This window comes from Microcebus murinus, chromosome 10 (assembly GCF_040939455.1).
Source record: "Microcebus murinus isolate Inina chromosome 10, M.murinus_Inina_mat1.0, whole genome shotgun sequence".
Lineage (NCBI taxonomy): Eukaryota > Metazoa > Chordata > Mammalia > Primates > Cheirogaleidae > Microcebus > Microcebus murinus.
In genome coordinates, this window is record NC_134113.1 from 9,385,158 (window position 1) to 9,413,048 (window position 27,891).

Sequence of the window (27,891 nt, forward strand, 5' to 3'; positions counted from 1 at the left end):
TACAGGACAAGGCCCAAGGCTGCAGGGTGGGCTCCTCCAGGCTGGCCTGGGCCTGGGGGTCTGTGTCTTCCTGGGGTCTCCTCTTCTGCCTTCCTGGTACTCACGGCTGCGATGGCCAGGGCCTCGTCAGGGTGTGGGCTCCACGGGAGGCCACCCCCTCCCCCTCCAGGTGAAGTCCTGCAGCCCTTCCCAGCCTTAGGCCCCTCTCCTGGCTCTGGAGTGCAGAGGCAGGTTCACACGTGCGTGTGTGTGTGTGTGTGTGTGTGCACTCCGTGAGTAATAATGACCACGGTGACCAAAGCTTGTGGAGTGCTCACTCCATGCCTCAACAGTCCAGATATCTTAACTCACTTAACCCAGTGAGGTGGCTACTATTGTTACCCACATTTTGCAGATGAGGAAACTGAGGCTCAGGAAGGTAAGATAATTTGCTCAAGGTCACAGAGCCAGGAGATGGTAGAGCAGGGCTTTGAACCCAGGTGGTCTCTGATGGGAAGCCTAGTCCCTTGCCTTCTTGGAGCCTCATTTTCCTCATCTGCACAATGGGCACACACGATGGTACCACCTTCCTCCCTGGGAAGGTGCTGTGAGGGTAAAGCAGGGCAAAGGGCAAGGAGGTGCTTTAAGGACAGCCAGAGACCCTGGAGACGGGGGTGGGGCTGGGACAGCAGGGTCTGGAGGAGCTGCTGGAGGCCACGTGGAACGGGGTAGGGTGTGGGCATTGCCACCGTACAGCCCAGGGCTAAAGTCTTGGACCACTTGTGGCATGGCCTAAGACTGTCCCCAGTTGGGACCCCACGTCCTCCTCCATCAAGCAGGGGGAAGCAAACCTGCCTGCCACAGGTGTTGCCGGCGCCCTCCTGGCAGAGTGGAGGTCGCCAGCCCAGCGATCCCTACCCTTCTAGACTTGAGGGCATGAGTCTGCCCTGGGATTGAACCCAACCCCTTCCTTGGTATTTCCTCGCCCTGCCAGGGTCCTGGGCTGCAACCCCCGTAAGATGCTTGCAATGGATGAGGGCTTAGATAGCCCCCCAACACTCTGGCCTTGCAGCCCCTGCCCCAGCACCTCCCCGAGGGCTATGATGTATCATGGGGGTGAGGGGTGGAGAGTTGCAGGGGTGTGGCTTCCACACCACGGGCAGCAAACCATTTCTAGCCCTACTGGAGAAGCTGATTCTTCAGTGGCCCCAATGCGGAAGATGGGCTGGGCCCTCCTGGTTCTGAGCCCTTGGGACTCTTCCCTGGGACTCTGAGGGGGTGCCCTCAGGGCCCTGTGCTTCCAAGTTCGGAGACTCACGCTATAAGCCCCGTCCACAGCTTTCCACCCTTCAGGAAGGGCTCGACATCTTTGCCACAACTGGCCAGGACTCAGAGGAAGAAACAGGCAAGAGTTTTAATCATTTATTCATTCCTTCAGCAGATGTTTACTGAGCACCTATGTATGCTGGGAGCTGGCATGAGGCCCTGCTCACCCCGAACCCAGTCCCAGTCTAGTGCTAGCCTGATAAATGGGCACCGACACCACCATGGGGCAGATGCTGTAGGCCCTCCAAGGCTGGCAGGCTTCCTGGAGGAGGTGTCCACTAAGACAAGCATGGTAGGAGGAGGAGGAGCTGTTCTTTAGAAACTGCTTGCCTGCAATGAGAGAGTACAGGAAATGGGTTCTCCTTAGCATGGCATTCAGGCCCAGGTGCCATGCATTCCCTGCTGCCTCTGCTGGTCCCGGTCCTGCCACTTCTGGCCTGTGTACAGAGACATCTAGATTGTAGTGACTTGTGTCTATCTCACTCAAGAGCCTGGAAGGTTCCTGAGTGCTAAGACTAGGTCTCCTTTCTCATTTCATTTGTCAGTTCTCCACACAAGGTCTGCACACAGTGGTGCTCAATGATGTTGTTCCAAGCAGCTCCCCTGCCTCCTCACCCTCATCCACCCCCTAAAGCCAGGCTGTGTGCTTCCTCCTTTGTGGCCCTATAGCACTTTGTACCTGACTCAGAGCTCACACTGGTACCGCACTTTCTAGTTGGCAGAGCACTTTCACGTATATTAATGCAGGTGACGCTCACAAAAGCCATGTAAACAGTGTCATTGTTGACATCATCATCATCATTACCTGCCAGAATGGTGGTGTAAGTATGTGTGCTCCGTAGCTGGACTGCTTGGGGGCAAGTCCTGGCCCTACCGCTTACTGGCTGTGTGACCTTGAAAAACTTGCTCAGCCTCTCTGGGCATCAATTTCCCTATTTGTAAGAGAGGAGTAATCTACCTCACAGGAGCATTGAGAGGCTACAGGTAGAGCAAGAAGAATACTGCTTACCACATAGCTAGCTCAACAATAATGGCAGCCATTATCATTCAATTTATAGATAAGGACACAGAAGCTCAAGGTCAAGATCACCCAGCTATCCAGTTAAACAGGGTTTTATCTCTGAGTCTTTACTTTGAATCTAGTGTTTTGGGATTATCTCCCCACCCTCTCCCTATCTCCCTTGTCCTCCTGTCTCCTAATTTACCTGTTTATACATCTGTCTGTCCTCCACGGTGGCTCCTCCAAGGCACGAGGACAAGGGAGATGCCCTCTTCTCCCAGATGTCCTAGCATCATGGCTGGCTCCCTCCTGTCCCCCCAGTGCCTGAACAGTGCCCGGCCACTAGTGAACGCTTGGGCACTGTGTCTCTTCCTGCTAAGGCCTCCGGCGGATGACCTCTGGCCCCCCAGACCACTCTGTGAGGCTGGCAGAAATCCCCCACCACTGTACTGAGGCACGATAAGCTAGGCATAGCGGTTCTGATGCACGTGTACACCTGTAAAACTACCACCGCAATCACCCATGACAGACATTTCCCTCACCCCTAAGATTTTCCCATGCCTCTCTGAAATCCCTCCCTGCCTCCGATTACAGATTTATTCATCTCCAGTTTACAGACGATGAAATCGAGGCGCTGAGAAGTAAAATAACCTTCCCAGTGCTGAGCAGACGGCCACTCCAGGATTTGGACCTAGGTGAAGTGTCCCCAGGCTGCCTCTTGGCCACCGTGCCAAGCTGCTGGGTGGTCAGTAGACGGTGGGTGCCTGTCCCCCCTGCTCTGCCCCACGCTGTCCAGGTCCAAGCCGACAGTTTATAAGGAGATGGCCTTTATGTTGTGACTCTCTCAGCGCCCGTGTGTGAGGGGCAGGCTGACACCCCAAATGGGTGTGACTGGGTACCAAGGGCCGACGACAGAAACAGCACAGGCAGATCAGGTAAAGGTAGCCTGACGCCAGAAGGCTGGGAGACACAGGAGCCCGAGGTGGGTGCTGGTCTCAGTGTGAGTATGTGTGACTCCGTGGCTGTGACAGTGTGACTGCTGAAGGCAGGGACACAGCGGCTCCCTAGCTGGGGGTGGAAGGCGTTAACTGTGCCAATGCTGGCGTGGGTGGGTGGGCCCCGGCCCGCACCTGGGGGCTGAGGGAGATAGTAAACATCAGGGTGACGGGAGGATCGTGTTGGTAGCCCTGCGAGGACGCGGCAGGGCTGTGGGGGTTTGTGTGACTTTGCAGTTCAACAAATTCAAATCCAGCCAACGCTGGCAGTGCCTGCGGTGTGCCAGGCAACCAGCTAGGAGGAGGAGACGCGGACCCGGCTTGCAGCTGAACGGCACTGGCTGCGGGTTTCCTGTGCTGCCTCATGGTGCTGTTTTGCCCTTTCTGGCATTTCCTCCTCACAGTAACCCTCCGCCCACTTTGAGGCTAGATGGAGGAGCACAGAAGGAAAGTGACTTGCCCAAGGTGACCCATGCTACCCAGTGCCGGTGGAGAATCTGACCCCAAGCTATCTGGCTGCAGAGCCTGAGTCCTTTCCCGCCATGCCTGGGCCAGGATGCAAGTGTCTGGTCCTGGAGGGAGGCTGGGACTCCTGGCCTTGGCCCTGGAGACATCTCTCAATGGGTTCCTAATCTGTCCACGGTCACTGTGCTGAGGGATGAGGGGCGGGGCGGCTGGCCACTTCTAGTTCTTTTCCTGGGGCCAGATTCATGGAAAGAGGGGCTGCCTGGCTCTGAGACCCCGAAGCGCCCCACCCTCGCCCCAGGCCCTCCCCAGCTCCTGCCCCCCTCCCGGCGCTGACTCCCGGCCAGAAGAGGAAAGGCTGTCTCCACCCACCTCTCGCACTCTCCCTTCTCCTTTATAAAGGCCGGAACAGCTGAAAGGGTGGCAACTTCTCCTCCTGCAGCCGGAGCGGCCTGCCTCCCCGCGCCCGCAGCCTCCCCCCTACCTCCTCCAGGGCTCCCCTCCGGCCGCCAGCGCCCATTTTTCATCCCCGAGATAGAGATATTTTGCGCACACACATACACACACGCGCAAAAAGAAAAAAAAAGCCCACCCTCCTGCCTCGTTGCAAAGAGAAAGCCGGAGCAGCCGCAGCCCGCAGCTCGCAGCCGCAGAGGACGCCCGGAGCGGCGAGCGGCCGGCAGAAGGACCGACGGACTCGCGCCGCCTCCACCTGTCGGCCGGGCCGGCCGAGCGCGCAGCGGGCACGCCGTGCGCGCGGAGCAGCCGTGCCCGCCGCCCGGGCCCCGCGCCAGGGCGCACACGCTCCCGCCCCCCCACCGGCCCGGGCGGGAGTTTGCACCTCTCCCTGCCCGGGTGCTCGGGCCGCTGCTGCAAAGCCAACTTTGGAAAAAGTTTTTTCGGGGAGACTTGAGCCTTGAGGTGCCCAGCTCTGCGCTTTGCGATTTTGGGGGTCTTTCCAGAAAATGTAAAAAAGCTAAGCCGGCGGGCAGAGGAAAACGCCTTTAGCCGGCGAGTGAAGACGAAACATCGACTGCCGTGTTCCTTTTCCTCTTGGAGGTTGGAGTCCCCTGGGCGCCCCCACACGGCTAGACGCCTCGGCTGGTTCGCGACGCAGCCCCCCGGCCGTGGATGCTCACTCGGGCTCGGGATCCGCCCAGGTAGCGGCCTCGGACCCTGGTCCCCGCGCCCAGGTCCTCCCCAGCCCCCCAGCGACGGAGCCGGGGCCGGGGGCGGCGGCGACCGGGGGCCATGCGGGTGAGCGGCGGCTGCAGCGGCCTGAGCGCCTGATCGCTGCGGACCCGAGCCGAGCCCACCCCCCTCCCCAGCCTCCCACCCTGGCCGCGGGGGCGGCGCGCTCGGTCTACACGTCCGGGGCCCCGTGGGGCCGGGCCCGGAGCCGGCATGAATCGCTGCTGGGCGCTCTTCCTGTCTCTCTGCTGCTACCTGCGTCTGGTCAGCGCCGAGGTAAGTCGCCACGGTGGCTGGGGCTGGCTCTTCATTCATTGCCTTCACCCCCACCTTCTGACCGCCCCCTCCTCTCCCGGCAGTGAACTTTTGGACCCTTGCAGCCTGTGAGCCTGGCGCCAGGTGCTGGGTGACCTAGGGCTGGGACTCCGAGGTCCGGGAGGTGCTAGGGGAAGAGGGCAACGGTGGCTCGCTTTCCAGTGGGCGAACCTAGATCCCTAAGCCGTTGGGGGTCTGCGGAGGGGGTGTGTGGCCCTGCCCCCACCCCTCAGGAGCCCAAGAATAAGCCCCTTCCCGGCAGGGGGAGAGGGGGTGGGGTGGTGCCAAGGGTGCAAAAGACAGCGCGTACTCCTGAGCCCAGACCCTGGGCTTAGGTTCGGTCCAGGCACCGGCTTGCCCAGGAGGTGCGAGCTCCCGCACCTGCGACATCCACGCCGACCTTTGGCGGGGTTCGGGTCCCACCCTCGCTGCCGCTCCAGGTGGAGGTGGGCGCCCTGGGGCCTGCGTAGGGCAAGCCCGGCCCCGGAGCATGGTCCAGGAGCAGCTTGTGTCTGGGGCGCGAGGTGGGGGGGCGGTGGTGGAGGGCAAGAGAGAGAGACACAGACAGACAGACACTGGTAGGTTTCTGGCATTCGGGCTAGGCAGAGGACTGGAGACTCTTAAGGAATCCAGCCCCCGGGGCGGTGTGTGCCTGCGGCCCCGCCATACCTGTGCCCTCGCCCTGCGAGAGGAAGCACCTATCTCCCCCGCATGAACGGTGCGGAACGCGCCGCCTGCAAAAGCCTAGCTGCAAGGGAGGTAGTATATAGAGACGTCTGCGGGAGCGACCAGGTCGGATCAGTCCCCCCCACCCCTCCCAGCCTCACGTAGCAGTGAGTTGGCAAGTCTATCCGGAATCCAGGTGGGAAAGGGGGCGGGGCAGGGAGGAGGCGCGAGGTGGAGGGGACCAGACGACAGCAGGGCGAGCGGCGTGCCTGGGTCCCGTCCCACCTCCGCTCGACTGCGGCCGGGAGCCCATTCCTAGCAGGCACCTCGCCGGCTCCAGAGGAGGGTCGGCCTCCTGCGAGGCACAGGAAAGGCGCAGTGGCGGCGAAGGGGTTAAGGCGGAGGGCTCCGAGGCCGCGGCCGGGCCTTGGGCCGCCGCCAGCGCAGGTTGTTTTGACCACTGAGCCGCCGTCGCCGTCTCCTTTTGTTCTCGGGGCTCCTCGAGGGCTGCAGGCCGTCCGCCCTGGGGCCCCGCCCTTCCGCGGCCACCCCCGGCGGCCAGCACCCGGGAGGGAAGACGCGGGGCTCGGCCAGGCGGCTTGCAGGCCCCTCCCGACGCCCCCTCCCCGCCTCTCCCGCAGACCCCAGGGCCGCAGCCAGCTGTTGGGGAGGGGGGCGCCGGCCGGCCCCAGCTGCCGCCTCGCCTCACCGTGGGACCTGGGGGTTGGGCCCGGTGCCAGGGCGTCCTGGGAACGGCAGCGCCCCGCGGCTGCTCTCCGCAGCCCACCCCGCCCGGCCCCCGACTCGCTCACTCACCCCACGCATGCACACTCCTGGCCGGAGGCGATGCTGCGCTCCGGCGGGCGGGCGCGCAGAGCGACGGGCACGCACTACCGCGGCCGGGTCGCGCGCCCGCCACCGCCACGCCCGTGCACACGCGGGACACACGCGCGCGCACCGCACACGAACGCACGCACCGCCCCTGCACACGCGGCCTGAGCTCACGTGCGCGCACACCCACGCACGTACACAGGCACGCATGGCCCTCGGGCACCTAGCGCCTGGTGCTCGCCCCCGCGCAACAGGTGGCCCCACCGTGGGCCCTGGCACCACCTCTGCAGCGACCCCATTTCCTTCCTGGGATCTTGTGAGGGAGGGAGGGCTCCACAGCTACACTATTTTTTTTTTTTTTTTTGCCTAGTCGGGTCAGCCCGACGGTTCTCAATCCTTCCTCCTCTTTCTTGGCTTTTCCCAGCCATGGCCTCAGATGGTGTTGATGCGACTCTGAGGGGCTCTGGGATGTCCAGAGCAGTCCTCCCTTCAAATAAACCCTGTTACCCCGAGACTGGAGGGATTTTAGCAGGCCCTTGCGCCTGCAGAGGGGGCGCCCACCCGGCCTATTTTATTCTCATTGCTGGTGCCAGCAGGCCCTGGAGAGCGCGGCGCCTCCCTTACCGTTCCAGCTCAGTGCAGCCCCTCCTCCTCCTTTCCCACAGCTCGGGGCCTGTGCATCTGGGTGGAGACTGTGGCCAGCACTGCCTGTCTCCTCGCTTTAGTCGTAGCATCCTTGAACACACAGTTTGCAGTTTAGGAAGCGTTTTCCCGCTGGGGCTGGGGGAGCCTCAGGCTGGCCCAGGGGGAGCCAGCTTAAATGGGAACCAGATCCACATGGGGTTGGTCCAGGAAGGAGTTCCAGATTGCCAGTGCCGGGAGACTCTGGGAGGACTTGCTGGTGGAGGTGGCCTTGGAGGTAGCCATGTCCCCAGGCATGCTTGGACTGTGTTAGGTGGAGGCCTCAGCAGCTAGGGGCTGGGGGGGCTCTGAGGGTCTGTGGAGAGGCCTGTGAGGTGCCGTCTCCACCAGCTGAACTGGCGTCCAGGAGGATGACTCTCACTGTCATGTGATACCTCCGGCCTCAGCACCCTTCTGCTAAGGAGTGAGGGGGCCCACGGCCATTCCCCACCCAGCTTCCTCTTAATGGTCTTTGGGGGCTGGAGACCAACTGCTGGAGTCCGCGAGCCCTGCTGGTGTGTAAGGTCCGGTCAAGCAGAATTTGGGGGCTCCAGTCCCAGAGCTGGAAGAGTGTGTGTGTGTGTGTGTGTGTACATACGCGTACGGGTGAGGGGATGGATTGGGCAGGAGTGGCGAGGTGCTTACCATGGCCTCATAAAGTCTTACAGTCCTTGTCTTCCCTTCCCCCCACTGAGCTGCTCCTCCTGTTGCAACTCTTTCCATTTTCTGGTTTATTTAGTTGTTTATTATCTGCTTTGCCCGCTGGAGTGTCAACTGGGCTAGAGAGCTCTTGTCCTGGTCACCACTGTTAGGACAGTGCCTGGAGCAGGGTAGACAATGGGTAAATATTTGTGCAGAGGGTAGTGAATGCTGGGCGGGGAGGGGCCAGCCCCAGGTGCTTTACGAGCAGTGGCTTCATTGACTCCTCGCCTGAGGCCAGCCCCCCCTCGGGGCCACACTGCCCTCCAGCAGGTCTCAGCCTTTCAAGACCCCCCTATCTTGAGACAAGCATGTCTTTCTCTTCCCTGTCTTGGGACTTGGGCTGCCAGGATTAGCACAACAGAGGGGAAGGAAGAGAAGGAAAACTGGACTTCGAAGGATCTGTGTATCTTTAGCTGGGCCTCAGTTTCCACAGTCTAAAAAAAATGACAAGGTCGGATTGGCTTAGAACGGCAGAGTCCCCCAGCCTCTCGGGCTGGGGTGGGGGCGTGGTGGGGGAGCCACTGCAGTGGCTGCCAGGATCCTACGTGGCCGGCCTGGAGCCTCTCTTTCCGCTGTAACACTTTCTCTGCCCTAGCAAGAGATGGGGGCGGCCGGTGTGCTGAGCTAATGTGAGGCAGGGGGAGGCTGATCTGAGGGTCCCAGAAGCAATTAGATAGGGAAATGCTAGGTGGGAAAAGCTGGTTCTAAATGGCTTCTGTGGTTTGCCCAGAGAGGGCTTCTTCAAAGGGATTGGCTTTGGCATCTGATCTAAATCAGGCCTGCTACGCTCAGGCAGGCCGGCGCGGCGAGGCCTTGTCAGCCTCTTCCTCTGCCAGCCACAGACAACGCCCTGCTCCAGCGCTGTGTCTCCCCAGCGGGATCGGCAGGCCGGCCGGGAATGTAAATCTGTGTGTGTGTGTGTGCTGGGGCCCAGGAGCAGGGTGGGGTTCGAGCCCCTTTGATCTGCCAGCCTGGTTGGGAGCAGATAATTCACCTGGCCTCACGCTGGCTCGTGCCCTTCCTAGCTCCCGCAGCTGGCACTGGGGGTGGGGCGGGGAGGAGGCTGTTTGCCTTGGCTCCCAGGGCTGGCTTCGCCCCAGCTGCCTCCTTGCCACGCCCTCGCCCTACCAGCACCCCGAGGCCTGCGATGCAGGGCAGCTTCTTCAGGGTGCTGGGCCCCTCTGCCATCTCTGAGGGGAGGGCCCACCTGGAGCCCTCCAGACCTTGTGCACAGGACAACGAGGCTCCAGGCAGCTCCCCCTCCCCCACCACGAGGAGCCTCTGACTCCAAGCAGGTGCCTTGCACGTCTCCCCCAGGGCATCGCATCCTGGAGCTGACCGCAGGCCGAATGTCCCCCCCTCTCACCCACCCCCAGTGCCGGAAGGGACCCGCCAGCCCACACGGCCCCAGGCAGTGCCAGTGTGGAGGTAGGGGACCATTTCCTGTGGCCCAGCACAAGGGAAAATGTGAGGCCGCACACTGTCCCGTGAGTGGGCAGCTCTCCACCCACTCCTTGCCATCATCAAAAGTGTCTTGTGCCTCTGGCACAGGGCACGTGTGCCACTTGCCGCTGCCCACAAGACAGCCATCCTGAAGGAATTAATGACGATGCCAATAACAGCTCATCCAGTACCCGTTGTTTGCTGGCTGCTCTGCTACTCGCTATTATGCGGGCGTAGTATGCCCAGGTGAGGTATGGTTAGCCCCATTTAGAAGATCCAGAAGCCGAGGGTTTAGACAGTTAAAATACTCCAGGAACCCAGGTTTCCCTGGCGACTGAAGCCCTGCTCTCAGGGTTTCTCAGCCTCTGCGCCGCTGACGTCTGGGGCAGCTTTCCCGTGGGGCTGTCCCGTGCATGCTTAGGTGCCCAGCAGCACCCCAGCCACTGGCTGCTAGATGTCAGCAGCACGCCCCACTTGGGGCCGCCAAAACTGTTTTCAGGCATTGCCAGTGTGCCCTGCGGGCCCAAGACGGTTGAGAACCACCGATGCGTATGGCCTGCCACAGGGGAGAGGAGCGAGCACGGGCCTCAGATGACGCTGAGGGCCAGGGGTCCTGAGCCAGGGGAAGGAGGCTGAGAAGCTCCGTGGTGTGCGTCCTGGAGCCTGGGAAGGACCCAGCTCTGGCACTGACTGGTAGCGTAGACCTATAGCTGCTTGTTTAATGTTTTTAAGGCTCAGTTTTGTCCTGTGGAAGATGGGGCTAAGGACAGTGCAGCCTCTTAGGTTGGGAGTTTGGGCAGTTTCTCATTTCGCTCAGTGCTTGGCTCATAGTCAGCACTTAAGAAATGTTACTTGTGGTATTATTATCAAGTCCAGGGGCTTACAGTGAGTTCTAGGCATCTAGTGGCCCAATTCCCAGGAACCTATGCAGGGATGGCCTCTCTGCTTAGAATAAGGTAGTTTGCTTGGGGCAGGGGGAAGAATATCCCAGGTGGCCCTCCTGGTGGAGGAGGGGGAAGAATCACACTGGAGAGAACCCCAGGGAAAAGGGTAGTCGCCTTGTACATGTTACCAGTATTTATTGAGCACCTACTATGTGCTCCTCCCACTTCCCCAGTCTCTGTCCTTGGCTCTTCCCCACTCAGCCTCAGAGGGTCTGAATTTGCTTCTTAAGACGTCATCTCCTTTGCATTGTGGGCCTGGGTCTGGGGGTCCAGTAGGACTGTTCAGGGTCTCCCTTCTCTGCCACAGCTGGCCGCTGCAACCAGCTCTCCAGTGGGCAAACAGGTCTTGGCACAAGCACTGAGTGCCATTTGGTATTAGGCCTTGCACCCCTCCCTTGGGGAGCTAATTGAATCTTTACTCCACGAACACTTTTGTTCCCCTTCTGTGAGTGAGCGAGGGCGGCCTGGCTGGGCACCTTGGCTTTGGCTTTCCTCTGCTCCTTCTGACACCCCCTGGAGGAGTTAGAATCACATCAGATGTTCCTCAGCCCCCTCGATTCACAGATGAGAGCAGGACCACAGAGGGGCAGTGAGCAGCCTGAGGTCACATGCTGTTGGTAGCAGCACCGGGCGTGGGATCCAGCCCTCTGGACCGCCAGTTCTGGGTTTGACAAAGCCCTCCAGGGCGGCGCCTTGCCTGGCGTTCGCTGGAGACCAGCCGCAGCCTTGGTTCTGTGGGTTGGGTACTTTGTCAACATTTGGAGAACACCGAAGGCGCCGTCTCTCTTCTGGGGAGGGAGGAGGCAGAGCCTGGAGGAGATGGGGGAGGAAAGTTAGGGGGACAGGGCCCCCCACCTCGCACACGTGGCCCCCGGCCACTCACTGTGCAGCCGTAGGCACTGAAGGGAGACCCGGCTCTCAGCCAGGCGTCCCAGCCTCTCCTCCCTCCAGCCTCCCAACAGCTTGAAGACACCAGGCGGGGCTATAAGCTCCACGTTCAAACAAAGAAACCAAGGCAGGGCTTTCAAGGAATTGTGTAGCTTTAAAAGTGGTCACACCCGCCCTCACCCTGTGTCTTCTAGCTGCAGGTCGATGTGGGTGGCCAGAGCTGGACATGACTGTGCCCCTAGAGGAGTTTTCCCAAATGCCATGATACGCGTCCAGGAAACAGCTTTTGGGGGGAGATGACCTCCTCTCCCTGCATCAGCAGTGAGAGAGCAGCGTCCCCTCCCCGGAGGTAGCCTCTGCTAAGCCTCTGAGAACTTCAGTCCCTGGAGGATTCCTCTCTTTTTAATTCAGGGAAACTGAGGCACAGACTGGTTTAACTCACAGTAGTGAGCTGAGCCTGCTTAATCCCTCTCCAAGGCTCTTTCCCGAGACCCCTCGGCCCTGCGGCCTGTGCCTGCACTCGAGTGTGGGCGTGCACGCGTGTGCACGCGTGTCAGTTGGGTCCGAGCCTTCAGACACGCAGCCACGTCCTACGCGTTTTCTTTGTCCCCGGTGGCTGGTGGTCTGGACTGTGCCTCTTGGTCTCCCAGCTGTGCTCACCTCTTTCTCAAGAACTCTGGCATCAGCCCCCCGGGGCTCCCAGGACCGTGGGGACCATGGCAGTGACCTTCCTGTCGGGCTGCTCTCGTGTCATTGTGGGACCTGCGGTTTCCCTGGAGGAAGCCTGGCTCCCAGTGAGGCCTGTTAAAGCACTTGTCAAGTCTCGAGTGTGTTTGGTAACAGGCCAGAGGGGCTCTAAAAATAGGGCTTGGTTGGGCACGGGGCAGGGGTAAGCTTTCAGGTCTCCCGGCTGTATGTGAGGGTTCCCTTTTCTCCTCTTTCAAGTGGGAGACTACATAGATACTGCTAGAACATGTGGCCTCCTGGGACCTTACCCTTCTGCACGCATTGATTAAGCACCTCTTGTCCCCAGGGGCCTGGGAGTACAGGCTCTGCATCACAAAAGCTTGGGTTTCAATGCAGCTTCTGCTGATAAGTGACTTAGGACTTCGGGCAAAGGAGGTCCCCTATTTGAGCCTCTGTTTTCTCATCTGTGAAATGGGAATTAGATCACCTGTCTAATGCTGCTGTCATTAGCTGTCAGGTCTGGAGGGAGCAGCGGAGAGGAATCAGATCTTTGGCGCCTTCCCGGCACCTGTAGTGTGATGGGGAGACAGACATGGACAAGCAAGTCCACCGTGGAGCAGGCTGGGATTCCTGCTGGGGGGACTGTGGGGGCACCGCTGGTCTCAGAGGCTTCGGCAGGTGCAGGCTCTCAGGCCTTTGTGGCTCTGGTTGTCAGGCCTGGGTCCTGCCTGTCCTCAGCCTGGCTGTCATTTGCCTGTGACCTCGGGGCCCTGTGCAAACTTTTGGCTGGAGAAGGTGTGTGGTGGGGGCGATCGGTGGCTGGGAAGCCCCATTCGCAGCTTCTCACGCGGTGTCTGCCTGGCAGGGGGACCCCATTCCCGAGGAGCTCTATGAGATGCTGAGTGACCACTCTATCCGCTCCTTCGATGACCTCCAGCGCCTGCTGCACGGAGACTCCGTAGGTAAATTGAATCCTTGTCCAGTGCTCTGGCCCTCTGCTGAGCCCCAAGGGGAGTCAGGAGGGGCAGGGCAGGAGGCACCCCCTCTTCCCTGACACCCGAGAACCAGAGGCCCTGGCAGCCTAGAGAGGCCCGGCCACACCCGTGCAGGGCAGGGCTGAGTAGGCAGACGGGTTGGTACCTGGGTCGTAGGGTGTGACGGGAGAAGTGCCCGTGTGTGGCTCCCGCCTAGGGTGGGGTGCTGGGAGGAGGGCGGGCAGGGAGAAGGTGCCCAGGGCACCCATGTGTGTATGGACGTATCCAGGTGTGGAGCCAGCCAGGGAGGGTGGGGCCGACGGAGCCATCTCCCCGCCCCTCTGGCCAAGGGCCTAGTCTACGAGGTCTCCCGGGGACACCTGGTCCCGACCAGCGGGCAGCCATGCCCGTGCCCAAGAGCATGCTCAGCAAATGGGCACGTGCTCGGTGGCACACACGTGGCGGGGCTGGCGGGCTGGACTGGGAATGTATTTATAAACGCCGTCTTCAGAGCAGATTCCATTCTATTCTAACCTCTGGCCTGTTCCCTGGAGCCCTGGTCGGCAGCCCCCCTGCACCCCCAGGTCCCCTTCCCTCTGGGGTTCTGTCTCTTTGTCACTTTGTAATCCTTGCCCAGACGCTATCTACGGGGGAACAGCATTTCCTGCCTTTGTTTCCTCTCCCCGTTGGGCCCCTGGCGCCCTCTCAAAAGCATTCCCGGGCCCTTTCAATCCCTCCCATGCTGGGGGGCGGCGAGGCAGGCAGGAGGGGGCCCAGCTGGGCCCACCTATTGTTCACCAGGGCCCCCACCCGACAACGTCTCCCACCACCCCCACCCCATGCCCGGCCGCTGGCCCTGGCCACACAATGGGGCAACTTCCAAATTTAGCCTTTTTGCCGTTTCTTTCCAGGGCGCTTCGCCCCCCCCCCCTCGGCCAGCCCCTCCACACCCCTGGTGGGGGTCTGGTCTCCGCGATGAGGCTTTCAATAGCAGGCCTGTTCCGAGGCAACCATGTGGCTATTTTTTCCTAATCGACTTAACCTTTCCACAAAGCACATCTTTTCCCCATCTCCGCCCCACCAGGGACATTCCAGAGATGGCAGGGAGAAAGGAAGGGAGCCAGAGGGACAGACAGACAGGCTGACGTGGGAGCTGTCAGGCTGGACGGAAACGGACCAGTCACCAGGCTCTGTGCAGGGACCTGGACGGACGGGCCAGTGGGTCAGGGCCAGAGTATGAGCCAAGGGGTGCGGGAGGGGTGGCAGGAGCTTGTCCCCAGCACCCTTAGCGTGCTTGCTGGCGCCTCACCCGTGAGGGAGACGGAAGGTCTGTCTAGGATTCGGCATCTGACTCGAAGTCTGCCCTCCAGTCCTCGCTTCCCAACCACCAGCCTCTGCGGCTCTAGAGCGGCCGGTGCCTCCAGGGAGTGCTGGTGGCGAGACCCGAGCAGGCTGGAGAAGGGAGCTGTGATCTGTGGCCTGGGAGCAAATGGACACCTTGGGGCAGACGGGGTGTGATGGCTTAGAGAGAGGGAGAGCGGAACAATTAGAGACGAGCAGGAGGGAGCCCAGGCCCTGGGGGGCACGTGCGCAGGGCGCCCCTCCCCATACCCCTCGCTCCGCCCAGCAGGCCCTGGTCGGGCTGCAGCGGGCTGTCCAGGGCAGGCCGGGCCCCCTGGGGATTCTGGGAATTTCTCCATTCAGCACTTCCTATGGGAACGCTGGGTGGAGGGGCGCTGGAAACTGGCCTTTAGTGCTCTGGGTCCTTGCCCCACCCTGGAGGCCGAGGAGGGTTCGCTTACAGTAGCAAAGGGGAAGGGTTATTTTTAACTCCATTGACATGGGTTCTGGCCAACAATGTGGCCAAAGAGCCGAGGGGTGCAGCCAGGGTCTCCCACCCCAGCCCTGTGACTGCCCTGGGGTATGCCTGGAGGGCCCCTCCTCAGAGCCAGGATCCAGGATCTTGGGGTCCCAGGGCTGGCAGGGGCACTGTTCTCTGGAGTCGGGGGAGGTGAGCCTCCTGCCTTCATGGAGCCCCCGCTGGTGGGGCCACGGCAGTGTCCATGGGGTGTCTGACTGTGTCTTCTCCCGCAGATGAAGATGGGGCCGAGTTGGACCTGAACATGACCCGGTCCCATTCCGGAGGCGAGCTGGAGAGCCTGGCCCGGGGGAGAAGGAGCCTGGGTGAGACTGGGGGTTGCACCGGGGCCCCTCAAAGGGGGAGCCAGGGAGGGAGAACCGGGGCAGGCAGCCAAGCCTGAGGGCTCCGAGGGTCGTCTTAAAACTCCCTTTCCCCCCACACTTGGGACTGCGTCGACTAAGAGAGTATATCCATCCTGAAATACCCGCTGTTGAGGACTTGAGTCATCACACCCCCTCGCCCCTACACTGCTGTTTTCTAAATATAGTGCTTTGAAACTGTTCCTTGCTTCAACCCTGGAGGCAAATACTATTAACCCCATTTCACAGAATTGGAAACTGGGGCCCAGAGAGGGTGAAGAAGTAGGGGAGGTCACACAGCTAGGAAGTGGCATGGCCAGGATCCCAACCAGCCCCTGCCCTTTGAGCCCAGTGCTGTCCCTGGTGGACTGCGTGTCTCCACTGTGGCTGCGGGGTGGGGGGTAGACGTGGCGGAGTCCAGGACTGCCTCCTGCTCCCTCGCACACTGGAAAGAGACTCCGGACCACTAGGGCCCAGAGGAGACTTCCCAGGTGAGGCCAGAGCCCACCCAAGCCCTTCCTTCTCTTGCCCACATGCAGTCCCCAAAGCACTGTAGACAGTGGCTGGGGGAACCTATGGAAGAGTCCGGTGACCTGGATTCCATTCCTCCATGTGTGCATTTGGGTAGGTTAATTTAGCTCTCAGAGCCTCGGTTTCTCTGGGTTTGAATAACGACAACAGCCCCAGCACTTGTAGGCCTGGCTTTGCTCACATGACCCCTCAGAGCCACAGGTGAGGCACTGGCACTGTTATTATTCCATTTCATAGATGAGGAAACTGAGGCTGTCACAGCAGCAACAATGCAAGAGTAGATTGCCACGTACGGTGGCCATGCAAGAGTGGTTAGGAGAAAATACAGTACATGTATGAGGGCCATGTGTCGGGCAAACCCCGTAACTGTGAAACCATAAAGAATGACGAAGTGGCCATGTGCCAGCTCAAGGAAGTGGACATTTAGTGAACATTTAGGGCATGCCACAGTCTGAATTATCTCACTTGATCCTGACAGTGGTTCTGGGGTGTAGATCTTATCATCCCCATTTTGCAGATGGGGAAACTGAGGCTTAGAGCAGCTCAGCCACCTGCCCGAGTCCCATGGCTGATGGCAGCCAGGACTTGGAACCTAAAGCCTGAGGCTAAAGGAAGGGAGAAAGAGCACCCGCTGAGCTCCCTGCCAGGTGGGGGCTCTGGGCCGGCCACACTCCTGACAGAGGTCCCCTCCTGCTCCAGGCTCCCTGACTGTGGCTGAGCCAGCCATGATCGCCGAGTGCAAGACGCGCACGGAGGTATTCGAGATCTCCCGGCGCCTCGTGGACCGCAGCAACGCCAACTTCCTGGTGTGGCCGCCCTGCGTGGAGGTGCAGCGCTGCTCCGGCTGCTGCAACAACCGCAACGTGCAGTGCCGCGCCACCCAGGTGCAGCTGCGGCCTGTCCAGGTGCGCAGGCCCGGGCCCCCCAGGCTGGTCCTGGGGTGGGCGAGGGCTACCTTTCTGGGACCTGGACCTGACCAGGCTTCCTTGGGGGCTCGGGAGGCGTTCCAGCATGTTCCGGGGCTCTGTCCGGAGACGGTCACTCCTGGGAAGCTCTCTATGGTCAGGCATGCCGCGGCTGACCGCACGTCCTCCGAGGTGGCCCAGGCACTGCAACCAAAGCCACGGACAGGGCTAGGTGTGGGACATTAAGTAACGGACATCGCTGCCTCCTGTATGGGGACAAAAATCCCCAAATGTCCCTTGAAGAGACATGTCCACAGACAATATCTGACACTCAGAATGCCCAGGGCAGCTGCTCAGGCTCCCCCACAGCCCTCCCCTATCCAGAGATCTCTCCAGAAGGCTCAGGTGGGCACCGCTGCATCTCCCACACCTGTTCATCCCTCTTTGACAAGCGTATCTTAAACAAGGAGCGTGCGGAGAGGTCGGCAGGAGACAGGCAGCCCCCGCGCCGACAGCTGAATGCTGACCTTGCCTCCTTTCCGGAGGGACCGGGGCTACAGACACTCGGGTCAAGGGGAACTGTCCCACGGAGCTCCCAGTCACACTCTGGGCAGGGCAGGGCCAGCGAAGCCTCTGCTGTCTTCTGACCCGTGCGGAAGGTTTCTGCACCCCTGGGCCAGCGCGGCCGAGGGCCCGTGTGCCGGGCAGTGGGCTGAGCGTCACGCCGTGGCCGCTCCTCCTGCCCACCTCCCGTCCCCGGCCTGGGCTCCCCACCCTCCGCCCACTGCCACAGAATCTCCTGTCCCAGCGCTTCCAGCTCTATGGATGGACACCTGACAGCTGACCTCCCCCTTCCCCCTCCTAGATAAGGCCTCCCCCCACTTCCTTCCAGACAGCCCCCTCCCGCCTCTGCCGCAGCCCCTGACCTTGGCTGGCGCTGGCTCGTGGAATGAAGATAGCTCAGGCCCCAGCTAACCCGGAAATGCCTTTCTGCCTCTCTCCCTCTCTGGGGCACCGAGGGGCGCAGGTCGGGAGGGCTTGTTTTGATGGAAAAGCTACGAGCAGGGCAGAGGGCAAGGTCCTGCTATTGTTTGGGCCAAAGCACTGGCCCCGCAGGCCGCTCTCTGGGCTTTCGAGGAAAGATCCAGGCAGGGACGTGGGATGGGAAGGGCAGGCAGTTGGTGCTCCCGCCTGCTGCCTGCACGGCCTCTACAGAGGTGTTCTCGCGGTTCTGTCCTCCAGGTGAGAAAGATCGAGATTGTGCGGAAGAAGCCAGTGTTTAAGAAGGCCACGGTGACCCTGGAGGACCACCTGGCATGCAAGTGCGAGACAGTGGTGGCTGCACGGCCTGTGACTCGAAGCCCGGGGGCTTCCCAGGAGCAGCAAGGTAACCGTCTTCCTCAGGTCTGCCCCCCACCCCCATCGCTCAGCCCACAGCCCCTCCCCGTAGCAGCTGGAGTCAGGGGCGGGTCTTAAAAATAGAGATTCTGGCTGGGCAGTGGCTGATGCCTGTAATCCCAGCATTCTGGGAGGCTGAGGCAGGAGGATCGCTTGAGCCCAGGAGTTGGAGGCTGCAGTGAGCTATGATGATGCCATTGCACTGTAGCCCAGGTGGCAGAGTGAGACCCTGTCTCAAAAAAACAAAACAAAACAAAACAAAAATGCAAAATGCAGATGGGATCAGGCACAACCCTGGTTAAATTTCCATCTCACTGAGAACAATCCAAATTCCTCCCTGGCCCCGGGGGGCACTACATGAGGAGGTAGCCCTTGGCTGGCCCTCTAGTCTTCCTGTCAGCCACTCCCCTTCATGCATGCCACCCCAGCTGGACTGGCCTCTTTCAGTGGCCAGGTAAGTTTTTGTGGGCCTTTGCACATGCTACTCTTTGTTTGAAAGGCGCTTCTCCCAGCTCTTCACACGCCTAGCTCCTCTTTGAGTCTCAGCTCAGAAATCAACTCCTCCTAGAAGTCTGCCCTGGCCACCCCACCCCGAGCAGCCCAACTCCAGTCTTGCTACCACACCCCTACTTTGTTGAACCAGTGCATGGAATGGTGGGAGGAACCAGGTCTGAACAAGAGAAGACACCATGTACATTGTCTTCAGATACCTAGTAATTTGTCCTGGGGATGAGAAATCAAACTAATTTCGTATGTCCTTGAGGGTAAACTATGACCACTGGGGAAAAGCCACTGAGAGATTTTAGCTCCATACACAGAAAAGCTGGTGATCAGTCGGGTCCATGATGTAGTTGGCCGCCTTGTGAGGTAGTGAACTCCCTGTCACTGGAGGTGTGCAAGTAAAGGCTGGGCAACCATGTAGTTGGGATGTGGCAGGTGGGGTTCAAGCATCAGCCAGATAATGAGTGGCATCAGGGTTCCATTGCTGTCCTTAGATATCATAAATTCACTCGGGCATGGTTAGACTTGAGTTGAAAGAGACCTAAAGAATGTTCTGGTCCACCCGCCTTTTCCTCGTTTTACAGAGTAGGTGCCTGAGGCCCAGAGGTGCTGAGGTCTTGCCCCAAGTCACATAGTCAGTCCCAGCCAGGGGTGTGGCTGGAATCCAGGTGTCCTGAGGCTTTGTTCTTCCCTTTTCCCTCACCCCAACAGTTCTCTCACCTGCCTTGTCATTTTTTTAAAAGGATTTTTAAATAGCATTAGAATGGAGCAGAGAGATGACCTTGCAAGTTGGTCTTTCAGTGTTATTAATTGGGCTACTGGGGCACAGAGAGGTTATGGAGTTAACAAAAGTTGCCCAGCAGCAAAGCCTATCCCAGAACCCAGGTCTTGTAACATCTAGTTCCGGGTTCTCTTGGCTGTGTCTCACAGCCTGTTTTCCCTCGAATGTTTGCAGTAAGGATCAAATCATCAAGTGAATACGATTAGGTGGGCGTCAAAAACAAACCTCATAAGGGACAGTTCTGATTTTCCCTAACTTTCTGTTGTTAGGGACAGGACAGTCTTTTCGTCCGCTTCTTGGCCTCTTTGTGGTCTTGTTCCCAGAGCTAAGCTGAGTCGCTGGATGCCCTGGGAAGGCTGATCATCTGACAGCTTCAAACTGACATGTTGTAAATTATTTACAGAGTTAACATGGACAGTGATTTCTCTATTAAGGAAAAATTATATTCTTCTTTATGCATTTGTTTCATGTGATTTTCCAAACCGGTTTCTTGGAAGGCGCATTAAACCACCGATGTGTGGGTGGCATGAGGTTCAGGCGCAGCTCTCAGCTGCGTGTTTGGGCACTTCTGGCAGCTGTCCACGGGCGGGCTGAGGCTTGGAGGTGTGGCACCTGTGATGGGGTGGTGGGGTCAGACCTCCTGGGCTGAATCTCTGCCCTGTCACTCGTGAGGTGGGCCGTGGCTTTGCAGTTGCTTGGACCTCGCCTAGCCCAGCGTCCTGTTGATGGCTCGGGCTCTGGGGGCGGAAACTCCCTGGGCGCTGGCGTGGCCCTCTGGTGTCTTGTCTGGGGGGGGTTGTCTGAGCCCCACCCAAGCCCCTGACCTGCTGGAAGATCTGCCGTTAGCAGAGATGGGATAACTGCCTTGTAGGAGCTTGTGTCTGTGCGGCGGGGGTCCGGTGTTAGCGCCGAAGAGCCCCGCAGGCTGGGGAGAGCTCACAGGGCTCCCGGGAAAAGGCTGGCCTTGAACCCAGCACACGAGGCTGTCACTGCCAGAGTGTCCCCCTGGGAGCCCAGGGGGAGAGAAGCGTGAGAGCTCACCTTGGCCGAGGCTCACAGGCACTTGACATTTACACTGACTGGTTGGCAGTGTAGACTCTAGACGCAGGTCCGTGAGGTCAAATCCCAGTCTCTCTGCCTCAGTTTCCTCATCTGAAAAATGTGGATAATGGTGCCTGCCGTGATGGCAAACGAGTTTAGGACAGCACAGGTGCGTGGTAAGTGCCAGCAAAGGGTTTCCAGCTGTTTCCTTGTATTATCTCCTGTCCGTAGGAGTCCAGGGCTGCTGTCATCTGTTTTAAAGGTGCAGAAATTGAGGCACGGGGCATTTGAGGGACTTACCCCAAAGTACACAAAGTTTGGAGAGCCTAGATTTAAAGCCAGGTGGTCTGAGCTGTGCCCCGCCATCCCCATACCACTTCTTGGAGTGGTGAGGAGAGGCAGGTAGATGAGACAGGCACAAGTGACCAAAAGGCTCAGCTCCGTGGCAGGGAGTGTGGTTCTGGGCTGAAGTCCAGTGGCTTCCCCACCACATGACTGGAGGGGCCGAGAGGTTGGGAGGAAACATTGGCAGGAGGCCAAGCCAAGGAAATCAGCAGCTGCCGTTTGCTGGTTACTCCTCACTCTGAGCTCAGTGGCTTAGAGCAACAACCACGGCATTATCTCTCCTGCGTCTTTGGCTTGACTGGGCTCAGTTGGGTGGTTCTGTTGGCATCTGCCATTGCAGTTATACGGCGCTGGGGCTGCAGTCATTTGGAGGCTCGACTGGGACAGCTCCCTGTAGCCCAGGCAGCACCAGTTGAAGGTGAGAGCCATCAGGATTTCTTGAGACTATGCCCAGAACTGGTGCAGCATCACTTCTGCCTCCCCCTGTTGGTTGACCACGTCCGAGTCCAGGCCAGATTCAAGGGCCAGGGAGGTGAACTCTACTTGTCCATGGGCGATGACAAAGAATTTGAAGCTGTATTTAATCTATCTGCGCTTCGTGTCACGTACTGTGCAGAGAACTTTACCAGCATATTATCATTTATTCCTCCCACCAGGCCTGTGAGGTGGGCAGTCTCATTACCCCCATTTCACAGATGGAGAAACTGAGGCATGGAGTGTTTCAGTCATTGTCCCCAGGGCACACACAGGTGGTGAGCAGTGGAGTTGGATTGAAGCCCAGGAGGTCTGGCCCCAGAGATCTGGAGAGGTCTGTGGCAGGCCTTGGTGGAGAGAGACAGACCCCTCAGTGGTCATCCACATATTGACGAGAACTTTGTTTTTCTTGAGCAGCCAAGACGCCCCAAACTCGGGTGACCATCCGAACAGTGCGAGTCCGCCGGCCCCCCAAGGGGAAGCACCGGAAATTCAAGCACACCCATGACAAGATGGCACTGAAGGAGACCCTCGGAGCCTAGGGGCATCGGCAGAAGAGTGTGGGCAGGTGAGGGCCCGGTGGGGAAACTGAGGCCCAGAACCCTGTGTTTCCTTCTCCCTGGCCTGTGGGAGGGACTGGCGGAGAGGCATGTTCCCACACAACATCCAGCCTCTGCCCGATCTCAGCTGAGTTCTTGCACTGGATGGGGGGTGGCGGGTTTCGGAGCCCCAGCCCCGCTTCGCCCCAGCATGCCCTAAGAGAACAGGTCAAGATCTCACTTCCTCCCCACCCCCCTCAACTGCCCAGCTCTGGGCACTGCGGGACATCGGGGCTGGCTGGTCAACCCCCAGCTCCCTGCCCCAGCATGGGGGGCGTATGTTGCGTGGGGTGGACCCCCCAAGGCTGTGTCTGACCCTGTGTCCCTCTGCTTGGCCTGCAGGGTTATTTAATATGGTATTTGCTGTATTGCCCCCATGGGGTCCTTGGAGTGATAATATTGTCCCCTCGTCCGTCTGTCTCGATGCTGATTCGGACGGCCAATGGTGCTTCCCCTACCCCGCCGCGTGTCCGTCACCCTCCACCTGCGGGTCTCCTCCCAGCGGTCCCCGGCATCTTGCCCAGCAGCTCGAGAAGGAAAAGAAGGACTGAACTCCATTGCTGTCTTCCTCCCTTGATGCCAAGAGTCTGGGATACGAGTGCAAGAGAGACTGATGGGGTCGCTGTTTGGGAAAAGGGGTCCCTTCGCCTAGGCCTGGCCTGGGCCACACCCGAGTGCTCTGGACTGGCCCGAGGAGCCCTGCACGTGGCCCTGAGGACTTCTTGGCATGTTCTGTCTGGTCCCTGGAGCCCTGGCCAGCTCTGGGGGGGAGCACCTCCAGGCAGGCCGGGGTACCTCGGACGCCGTGGCTAAGACCACAGACTGGAGCACAGACTGGAGAAAACCCCTCCCACAGTGCCCAGACCCCCCCATCACTTCTTCTACCTGATCACCTTTGCTCACAGTGGCTTTGTTCTACTCTCTGTGTATGAAATCTTTGAAGACGTGGACTCCTCTAGGGGGGTGTGGCCAGAGTGCCAGGTTGGCCGAGTGCCCTCTCAGATGGGTTAAAGATGAAGTTTGCTCTTGGGGTGGGCACAGATGGTGACCTGGGCATCCCCTGCCTCCTGCCACCTCCCTGCTCCCTTTGCTCTACCCTGATTCACTTCCTTCTCTGTTTCCTCTTATCTCTCTACCTCTACCTAGTAGTGTCTTCTTGTCCTGGCCCTTCAGTCTGCTCTACCAAGTGGCTCTTGGACCTCTTACTGAGGCCCCAAATGACCCCAGTCACTTCTCCCTAGGGCTGAAGACCAGGGGCCAGGGCAGCAGGGGACCTGCCCATCATATTCCAGCCCAGCCAAGACTGCCATGTAAGGTTGTACAGGGTGTGCACTGCACAAGGGCACTGCATGCAGGGAGCACTGTTCACACCACAGATGTGGCCGATCTGTGTGTTTATCATGACAGTGTCTGGCAGATGTAGGTGAATGTCTGAGGAAAGGGATGCTTTGCCTAATTCACACACAGGCTCCCTGTGAACAGCCTGTGCCCCTGCCCCGCCTGTGGATGGGAGTGGTCAGAGAGGAGTGAGTCTGTGGCGGGGAGGCAATGCTGTTGTTCACGGGGCCTCCATTTCCCAGAGTCCACTGCTCCAGCCGTCCCCCTTCCAGGCAGGTGTGGGAGACCCAGGAGAATGTCTCCAAGGGAGGGGCAGCCCCTCCCGCCCCCCCTTCCCGCTTGCACCTTTGCTGTCCTATTTCCTTCCACCCCTGGAGGCTCCTCCCAGGAACCCAGCTCCTGGCTGGGAGGGGACAGAAGGGACAGGGTCCCCAGGGCCCCCGGCGTGGGGCCTGAGCTCTCTTCCCTTCCCACCTCCCACTGCACCCTCCCCTCCCCTCCTCCAAACTCTGCTTCCTTCAGTTTGTAAAGTCGGTGATTATATTTTTGGGGGCTTTCCTTTTATTTTTTAAATGTAAAATTTATTTATATTCCGTATTTAAAGTTGTAAAAAAAGATAACCACAAAACAAAACCAGACGAATCCGCCGAGGTCTGTGTGTTGGCATTACTGCTGCGCGCGACAGTGAACTTTCCGCCTTGGCAGGATGCTGCGACAGCTTGCTGTGTGTTCCTCTCACTCCGCGAGGCCCAGGCGCGATCACACACACAGAGACGCGTGCGCACACGCTCACACATGCGTGCACATGCCCGCAGGCCCACGCTCCGAGGGAGGAAGTGGCACACAGCCCACTCTGTCGGTCTTGTCCTACAGCGGCCCTCGAAGCAGGGTCCCCAGGCCCCAGACCCGAGCTGCCCCGGCAGTGACGGGAGATGGGTTTCTGCAGGATGAGCGTCTCCACACGGGAAGTGGATCCTCAGGATTGGGGGGCTGGCTGTGGGGAGGGGGCGCCCCATGCGGGAAAGGCTGGAGGAGGGGCTGTGGGATTTAGAGGGAAACAGCTGAAAGTTGGGTCTGGGGTCTGGTCTTGGCTCAGCCCTTCGCCAGCTGCGTGGCCTTGGGCAGGCCGCGCCTCTCCGGCCGGAACCCCACCCGAAACATGAAGGAGGAGAAGAGACTTCAGCCGCCAGGCTCTGGGGTTCTCTGCTTTCTCTTGCTCGTGAAGAGCTGAGGACCAGCCTGTGGAAAGATGCTAAGTGTGTTCTGGGTCCCACCTGCAAATGCAGCATGGACTGGGGCTGACAGGGAGTCCAGGAGATGAAGAATCTGACTCAGGAAGATAGTCACTAAAGCCATTTTGCCCCTGGAAGTAGTGAGCTCCCTGTCACTGGAAGTGTGTAAGGGGAAGCTGGGTGACAGCGTGGCTGAGGTGAGACTGGATACCATTTGGGCTCCCCACGATTGACTGATTCATTCACTCACTCACTTTCTTGAACTCCTGCCATGTGCCCGTCACTACCAGGAGCTTTTGGAGCAAATTGATTTTCATTCAGCCTGGGATTCCCAGCCCTGCCCTTGAAGAAGTGGCGTCCACCCATGGTGGTGGTGGGCGGTGCAGACAGGAGGGACCTGGCTGGAAACTCCTGCCCTGCCCGCCCGATCCTGACTGTAGAACCTTCCCTCTGCCCCCAATCCCCGGTGACCTCCGTGCCCCAGCGCTCTGGCCGGGAGGAGGAGGAGACTGCTCCTCCAGGACATGGAAACCAGAGGGCAGCTGCAGGGCCCGGCTGGGCTGTCCCGTGGATGGCCACGGTCACTTTCCGAGCAGAGCTGCCAGTGTCTCTCCTCTTCCCCGTGTGCCACCCCAGGCAGCAGCACTGCGAGTCTGTGGGCCCTCCAGGGGCCTGGTGGGCTTTCTCTGTGTCTTAGAAATGCCAGGATGAAATGGCATTCTCCCAGAAACCCCTCTGCTAGGAAGAAGGCATCCCCTCTGTACCCCTTTCTCTGCACTGTCGGCTGTAATACAGACGTGGTGTCCGGTGTTCAGCAGCCATGTTGCGCCATGAGCTGAAAGCTAAGTGCTGAGGCTGGTGGAGCAGGAGGGAAGGGGTAGGGTCCCCAACGCTCGGCTGCCTGACGGAGCAGCTTTCACAGAAGAAAGAAACGTGTTTCTGTTGGAGGTGCTCTTGTTTGGGGCTTTCTGTCCCTTGCAACTGAGCCTGATCCTAACAGACAGCCCCATTTACCTGGGGAAGGAGACGGCATGGCCACCAGGCTGCTCCTTTTCTCTCCCGCCTTCCTCAGGCCTCACCTGGTGAACTTAGGAATGTCGTGCTCGCTCAGATCCTCAGTTTCCCCAAGCTGCCTTTCTTGTCCCAGCCCCCACGGCCCTCAGCTGGAACATGTAACCGCAGCCTTCTTTGGATGGCATTTGATTTGCTGCTTCCTCAAAATAACAAAATAACGAGCATGCAGTGCTTATAAAGTGAGATGCCGCGAGCCCAGCACGTGCAGGACTGCTGTAAGGGGAGACAGGGCTCACAGACGGGAAACGACGCCAGACAGGCTCAGAGAGGTTGTGCGGCGGCCCAGCGGCCCGATCCCGGCTCCAGCCTCCTCTGCTGACGCTGTACCCGGTGCATTTCCACTGTTTCATAGCGTCAGCCCCAGAACCCCAGAACCTGTCCCTAAACGCCTGTCCAGCAACCTGACCCGGCCACACAGTCACCGTGGGGGCCTAGGAAAGGCCCTGCTCCTTCCGGATGTTGGAGGAGCTGTGACCCGCCCCTGCCCATACTTCCGGCCCCCATGCAAGCGACAGCCACCCCGGAGGCTGCCCTGTCCAGCGTTTCCACGACAGCAGCCCCTGCCCCCGAAAGCCCCTTTCCCTGTCTCCGCAGAGCCCATCCTCAGCTGCTAGCGGCACAAGCGGGTCTCACCTGCGTCCGCTGTCCACCCCCACGGAAACTCCACGGGGAGCTGTGTTGTTCACGGCTCTGTCCGTCCCCGGCACCTAGAAGAGTGCCTCGTACGCAGTGAGCGCTCAGTGATGAAAGCCTGTCGATGAACAAACAAATCGATCTGTTATTGGGGGGATCAGTTGCCTGCCCCGGGTCGCAGCTTCATCACGCGTCCGTGTGTGGCCGGAAATTGCAGACCGTGAGGGCGACACTAACCACAGGTGAGATACTCAACTTCCCGCGAGCTCCCTGCTTACTTAGCGCGGCCTCTTCCTTGATTGGAAGATCCTCCAAGGTTGGGATCATGTGGAATCCGCCTTATGGGTCTACGCAGCCCTCTTCTCTCTCCATGTCTATGCTTCTCCCTCTGCCCCCACCCGTCCATCCATCCGTCTGTCCTCTGTCCTTCCACCCATCCATCTACTCGTCCATCCTCCCGTCATTTCCAGCCTTCCCCCCACCGCTTATCACCCTGACCACGTCCCAGGCTCTGCACTCGCCGCCTCCTTCTCCGAGGAGCTTGGCGCCACCGTGGACAGAACACGGGCGTGGCGACAGGACACACCAGGCCCATCGCTCCCTCCCGCCGCGTGGCTTGCGGAGCTGGCGCTCGGGCGAGAGGCGCTCGGGCCGAGCGCTGCTCCCGGCACCCATTTGCCCTTTCGTCAGTGGAAGGAGTTGTTATTTTTCCTCTCAGCACGGAGCACGTGGCTGATCACGGCACGGAGCAGGGACGAGGGAAGCAAATGAAAGAGTGACCCCACATCACAGAGGACTCAAAGCTCGGCGCTGTCCCGCCGTTCTCCTCGGTTAGCCTGGCCATCCTCTCGGGCAGGCGCTCCTGTCCTCCTGCTGCAGGGCAGGAAGCAGGGGCTCGGCGCCGTCACCCCCACTCTGCGGCGCAGTCACTTCTCCTGTAAATGCGAGAACGGCCACAGTCCACGGTCCCCTCGGGGGACAGCCACGAGACGGACTCCAGGTGTAACGTCAGTTCCCTCGTCACGGGGGAGCTGGGTCTGTGGACAGACTGGCGCCGGGGACTGAGGGAGCGTCCACACGTCTCTGTCTAGCAGAGCGCAGGGGGAGGCTCACGTCGGACCTGCTTACCAGAAGGTCTTACTAGAAGCCAGGCCTTTCTGGTCATAAAAGCCACACGTCCTTGTGGGCTGCCCATGCATGTTTGCCCCGGGGACCTCGTGATCCATCAGCCCCACCAGTCCCAGCCGGTCAGTTGTTGGACAGCCCTCTGGTTCTGCTGCCTGTTACGGTGACACACCCAACCACCCTGGCAGTCATTGTCACCTCTGGGCTTCTGCCATCCCAGGGTCTTGATTTCCACGCCAGAAAGCAGTAGGCGAGCGGCTGGCAGGACTCCTAACCTGGACACCGGGACATCGTTGAGGCCGTTAGGCCCCTCAGCAAGGAGGCTCCGCCGTCCTGGCGAAGGGCAAGGCTGGTAGTTAAGGGCAGGTCATCTGTGGCTAACCTGCTCCTCTGCCTCCCTGTTACACCCGGGCATCTCTGTCCTCTCCAGGCAGGGCGGGCCACCGCTGGGTGGGTCTCCAGCTCACCCGCCGACCCACAAACCAGCTACGGAAACACGCGGGCCACCTGCAGCTGGCAGGGCTGGCACCGGAGTCCCGGGGTGGCCAGCCGGTGCGGCTGTATGAACACGTTCAGCCCGACCAGAGCTGACGGCTCCCTTACGCAG

At 59.8% G+C, this 27,891-nt stretch overlaps 2 protein-coding genes and 1 long non-coding RNA gene across 3 annotated transcripts in view; 2 read left to right on the forward strand and 1 right to left on the reverse strand.

Moving 5' to 3' along the window:
- The window catches only part of LOC105858493 (DNA dC->dU-editing enzyme APOBEC-3G-like), a 207,153-nt gene that overhangs the window by 24,138 nt on the left and 155,124 nt on the right, over positions 1–27,891 (forward strand). The gene's annotated exons all lie outside the window — the stretch shown is intronic.
- On the reverse strand, positions 1,389–6,928 carry LOC105858626 (uncharacterized). The gene is made up of 2 exons (XR_001148184.3): positions 6,754–6,928; positions 1,389–1,635 (listed from the first exon to the last, which is right to left on the reverse strand). It is a non-coding gene; the product is annotated as an uncharacterized LOC105858626 (long non-coding RNA).
- On the forward strand, positions 4,182–23,864 carry PDGFB (platelet derived growth factor subunit B). Its single transcript, XM_012741926.3, has 7 exons — positions 4,182–5,232; positions 12,979–13,075; positions 15,182–15,271; positions 16,538–16,743; positions 17,986–18,130; positions 21,701–21,851; positions 22,225–23,864. Exons 1-6 carry the CDS (start codon positions 5,170–5,172, stop codon positions 21,823–21,825), a joined length of 726 nt encoding a protein of 241 aa, XP_012597380.1. The 5' UTR covers positions 4,182–5,169; the 3' UTR covers positions 21,826–21,851; positions 22,225–23,864.

Bases quoted from the DNA above. Each gene is read 5' to 3' on its own strand.
- PDGFB (XM_012741926.3), top strand. From the start codon at position 5,170: ATGAATCGCTGCTGGGCGCTCTTCCTGTCTCTCTGCTGCTACCTGCGT. The intron at 15,272-16,537 runs GTGAGACTGGGG...CTCCTGCTCCAG, and splicing joins CCGGGGGAGAAGGAGCCTGG to GCTCCCTGACTGTGGCTGAG. The intron at 16,744-17,985 runs GTGCGCAGGCCC...TCTGTCCTCCAG, and splicing joins TGCAGCTGCGGCCTGTCCAG to GTGAGAAAGATCGAGATTGT.